The 4,991-nt window shown below is 39.5% G+C and overlaps 2 protein-coding genes and 1 non-coding gene across 3 annotated transcripts in view; 2 read left to right on the plus strand and 1 right to left on the minus strand.

The window, feature by feature from the left end:
• Positions 1-84: 84 nt before the first annotated feature.
• Positions 85-191, minus strand: LOC113214851 (U6 spliceosomal RNA). Its single transcript, XR_003303859.1, has one exon. It is a non-coding gene; the product is annotated as a U6 spliceosomal RNA (small nuclear RNA).
• Positions 192-649: 458 nt separating this feature from the next.
• Positions 650-4,806, plus strand: LOC127751167 (uncharacterized). The gene is made up of 7 exons (XM_052274281.1): positions 650-823; positions 908-1,004; positions 1,093-1,214; positions 1,447-1,542; positions 1,631-3,821; positions 3,905-4,475; positions 4,671-4,806. The coding sequence occupies exons 4-6, from the start codon at positions 1,530-1,532 to the stop codon at positions 4,470-4,472; spliced, it is 2,772 nt and encodes a 923-aa protein (XP_052130241.1). The 5' UTR covers positions 650-823; positions 908-1,004; positions 1,093-1,214; positions 1,447-1,529; the 3' UTR covers positions 4,473-4,475; positions 4,671-4,806.
• The window catches only part of LOC113214849 (uncharacterized), a 5,943-nt gene continuing 5,630 nt past the window's right edge, over positions 4,679-4,991 (plus strand). The window contains exon 1 of the mRNA XM_026434346.2: positions 4,679-4,822. The gene's annotated coding sequence lies outside the window, so the exon portion shown is untranslated. The remainder of the gene's footprint in view (positions 4,823-4,991) is intronic.

The raw sequence follows: 4,991 nt of genomic DNA on the forward strand, positions 1-4,991 counted from the left end.
TAGGGGCTTGTTCGTTCCTGGCGTGCGTGTCTTTCTTGTGCACGGGGTGGCGGGACGAGGAAAGACAAGCGACACCAACGAGACGAAAATGTGGAACGCTTCACGATTTTGCGTGTCATCCTTGCGCAGGGGCCATGCTAATCTTCTCTGTATCGTTCCAATTTTAGTATATGTACCGCCGAAGCGAGTACGATAGGTGCGCGCCGGACGAGGGTATATATCCCTCCGGAGCATGTACACTCTAAATGGCCATGGACAATTTTTTGTCCATAGACTCCGTTACAACTGAGTTGTAACTAACTAGTTACAATTTTGTCCATAGCCTAGTTACAACTTTTATTGTCTTTGAATCCATGGACAAAATTGTCCGCAGAGTGGTGAACAAGCAATCTTTCCTTCGCTAGTGACAAAATTGTCCTTACTGGACACACAATTGTTGCACAGTAACTTGCATTCCAGCTTCAAGCGCCTGGTGGGTAGGCAAACATTTTCTGTGGCGTGCTTAGCAGGCTTGCCTACCCAGAACATGGCAGGCGCCGAGCTCGGGCGGCTCCGGCCAGGCGCGAATGAGAGAGGGAGGGAGTGGGGGAAGGAGTCGGGAAGGGGCGAGGGGGGGGGGGCATGCACCGACTCGCCTCCGCCTCTCCGCCTGCCTGCTGCATTCACAACTTCTCATAAGTATTCGAAAGGAATTGCAATCCGCCTTTTTTTTCGAGATTCACTACTGAATTTCTCATCAGTTGTTGTGTGTCTCGTGCGGCGTTCGCTTCTTTTCATATCCTTAAAACGGGAGAAATGTTTGCAGAGAAATTCTTGAGAAAAGGTGAGGTGTTTTGTTATTTTTTATTGTTTTAACACCATTTGCTAAGATAAAAATGTTTGGGAATAACTTTGGCCTTCTTTGCAGGTGGGGCACTCCCAGCCCAGGCGTTCATTCCTGAGCAAAGGTTTTCAAAAAACTTTTAACAACCTCATCTTTAACCTCACTTCTATTCAGCAATAATGTAAAATAATATTGAATTTTCTATTGCTTACTTGTTCTGTCTAGTAATTCGAGTGTCAACTATTTTCTTGAAGCTTTTTGGTTTTCAGGTACCACTTACCTTTAGTGTCGAACCTCTTACTTGGAATGTTAATGCAACTATGCATTTAAAGATTGATTAGGCTTTACTAGTATCGTGAAGCAATTGCAAACATGTTTTTTTCATTCACAGGTGAGGTTAGCTTATATTATGTTCATGTTCCTAAGTCATAGAGAATTCTATTTCATTTTCTGAGGCACTTTTTTATCTGCTGAGTCTGCCGTTCTCAATGTGATGGGGCTTGTTAATTTTTCAAGCGTATCATCTTAAGAACCACAGCCTCAGCTGAAGTGAACCACCTAATCTGAGGAGACTAAGTACATTATTAGTAATACAATTTTTTTTCCCTCTATTTGTTTTTTAGAGTGCTGATTTTTCACTGTTTTAATGCCACTATGTTGTCATGCTGAAAAGATACTACTACAATAAGCGAAAAATATAACAGCTATGGAATCCAGAGGTAAAGATTTCTTATAACCGACATTTGTAAGTGTTAATGTCCTCTGCTTTAGATTATTTATAACAATGTGCTCTTTTGTCAAACACAGATGTTCAGAGGAAGCGATATCTGCTGTGTGTCCACTGTGATCCAGCAACATATTTTGATGACCTAGAAGAGTTAAAAAAACATTGGCAGCGCCTGCACAGGGATAAAGTAATTCTTCTTTGTGGCCAGTGTAAATCTGAGTTTCGTCATCAAACCTCATTGGTCCGACACATTACCACAATTCATGTAAATGCATGTCAAGATCTCGACTCTGATGATGAAGAAGATAATGGTGAGAGCATGGAGACGAATTCTCCTGAATCTCACAATAATTCAAGAGAACAGCAGAATGTGTCAAATAATCGTTCAGATACATTTTCTGAACATGAAGAAGAAGGTGGTCGGGATGAAGTTAATGAAGAAATTGACTTTCAAGATGAAGCTGCTAAATTTCTTTTGAAGTTAAGATCATCAGGAAATTTGACAAATGCATCTGTTGAACTGATTCAAAATTTTACTTCAAACTTAATTTCTCTTCTTGCTGCACATTTTAAAAGAAAAACCAAAAATTTTCTTGAAGAGAACAGAGTTAATGAGATTGTTTCTGAAAAATTTCTTTCAGAAACATTTCAGATTGGTAATCCTTTTCAGGGTCTGGAAACAACTGATAAACAATTAGACTATTTTTCTGAGAAGTATGGTCTTGTAAAACCAGAGGAAATGTATTTATCAAGCAGAATTGAGCATAGGCTGGATAGGACCAGCAAAATGTTTTTACCTAAACAAGTTTCTCAAACATTTCAGTCATTCTCATTGATTGGAACCTTAACTCTGATTGCCCGGAACAAGTATTTAAGAGAATTGATTTTATCTGAGAAAGAGAGTACTGATGGCATTTCTAGAGGATACAAGGATGGAACTGACTTCAAGAATAACACATTTCTTCAGAAGTACCCTTTTGCTTTTAGGATTGAACTAAATTATGATGATCTTGAAACTGCCAATGGAATGGGGTCCAAAGATGTCATTCACAAAATTGGACCATTCTATATAAGAATTCAAAATTTACCTGCCGAAGAAAATTCAAAACTTTCATCAATATTCTTATTGGCAATGGCTTATTCAGAAGATTTGAAGGACAAAGGGGTTTTCAAGAAAATTCTTACTCCCCTCTTGGAAGATCTGAAGAAACTTCAGTCTGATGAAGGCGTAGAAATAACCCTTCCAGAAGGAGGTACTTTTATTATACGGGCATGTCTGGTGTGCTTTTGTGCTGATTCTTTAGCTGCGCACGCCCTTTTTGGATTTATGGGGTGTTCTGCAATGAAATTTTGTCGCCTCTGCTTGCTTTCCTTGACTGATCTTCAAGAAAGCTCCAATTCAATTGGTCCACTTCGTACATCAGAAACTCACAAGCAACATGTTGCAGATGTTGAAAGAGACCCAACTTTGAGGAGTGCCTATGGTGTCAATGAAGAAAGTGCTTTGGCTAGTGTTCTGAGAGTGCCGGAAGACAGTGTAATGGATGCTTTCCATGATTTTGTTGGTGTAGCACAAATGGTTCTGAAGTTGGTTTTGTACGAGTTTATCCTTGTGAAGAAACTGTTTACAGTCTTTTATTTTAATGCTAACATTGTTGCATTTTCCTATGGAAGTCCAGAAATTAAAAACAAACCATCAGCTAATATTACAAATGAAAGACTTTATGGCGAAGGTCATACGCTCAAGCAAAATGGATCTCAAACATTTTGTCTCCTGCGTATCTTCCCTTTTTTAATAAAAGGTGTTGCTGAAGATGACAGATTTTTGGAACTAGTGTTTCTTTTGCAAGACATTATGCGGATAGTGTTTTCTTCCCAAGTGAGGCCAAGAGATGTGGATCAGCTGGAAATGATCATTGCTCAACACAATAGTTTGTTCCATGAACTGTTTGTGCCGCCTCCAGGGCCGCCTCCACTGCCACCCACTGGGGCAGCCTCTGGAGCAGCCCCTGCCCCAGCCCCTGAAGGGCCTTCTAGTGACAATGAAGAGAATGAAGAAAATGTTGATGATCCAAACACTGATGATAATGAATCTGAGCCTGATGACAACTCTGGTGCTAGTCAAGTTGCACCTGCTTCTAGAAGGAAAAGAAAAAAAATTGTTCATAAGACCAAGAGACTGAAAAAAGGCATCAATAAACTTCATCATATTTTGCACTACCCCAAACAATTTAGAGAAAAGGGGCCACTAATAAGATTGTGGTGCGCAAGGTAAAATCTAGTCCATTTATCTATCATTTATTATTTTGTCTTGTCACATGATACTAAAATGTTTTCCCCTCTATTTTGTACAGATATGAAGGACGTCACAGAATTCTTCGTAAACATTCTGCAGTTCAAAGTAACTTCAAGAACATAATTAAGACAATGTCAAGAATGTTCCAGCTTAGCACATTTGATGCTTTTTTGCAAAAGAAAAAACCTGAAACTATTATTAGTAGTACAGATTCCGTCCAGGAAATTGTGCAAAATAGTATTTACAGTGACATTCTAGTTAGTGAAGGCCTACTGTTGGATGATCAGGTAAAGATTGTAAAGTCAGTGAGTGTGAAGGGAGAAGAATATGCTTGTGGACTGTTTGTGGTCTGTCCTTCACAAAATGAACCATTTAAATTTGGACTTATTGCTGATGTCATTGTTGAAGTGAAAGATGCATCAAAAGTGTATCTTGTTGTACAAGAATGTGTCAATGAAGGCTTGAGTAATAGGTACAATTCTTACAAAATAAGAAACCTGTTTGAAGCACCACCATACCTTTTGAAAATTGAAAACCTTATTGACTATCGTCCATTACCAGCCTGGACTCCAATGGAACGTGATGGCTTGGGCCTATACTTGCACCCACGCAATATTTTCTGTTAGCTGGTAAGGAATCTTTCTCTACCTTCACTTTACTGTAAAGCCAGTGAGGGCAACTGAATAAGCATGAAACTGTACACTTACAAGTGTTTAACTCACAGTTGAGCATTGTTTGTCAGTGTCAGTTTTTCTGCTTTAGAATCAAAGCATGAAGGTATGTTTTAAAATGTGGTTTACTGACTCCTTTAATTTATTTCACAGGTTGCAATATTAGCTGCAAAACTCAATCAACCATTCTCTATCATTTTTTTTCCATAAATTAATTAACTAATTGATGATAATTGAAGTAATTCTACATGTATCAAAATCAACCATTCCTACATAATCAACAGCCCGAGGATCAGATTTCACAAGTGAGTAGTCAATTTTTGGAGGTGGAGACAGCAGGGGCTTTGCGCAACAGACGCGGGCACCAAAAGCAAGGTCAGGGACGTGATCCAGGTCCTGACCCTCAATGGATCGGCCTCGTTAAGTAGGCTTCCTGCTCGCTCTCCGCAGCAAGAAGCACGACGTCGACGTCGA

The sequence above is a fragment of the Frankliniella occidentalis genome, unplaced genomic scaffold (assembly GCF_000697945.3).
Source record: "Frankliniella occidentalis isolate FOCC.00 unplaced genomic scaffold, Focc_3.1 Scaffold367, whole genome shotgun sequence".
NCBI classification, from domain to species: Eukaryota; Metazoa; Arthropoda; class Insecta; order Thysanoptera; family Thripidae; genus Frankliniella; species Frankliniella occidentalis.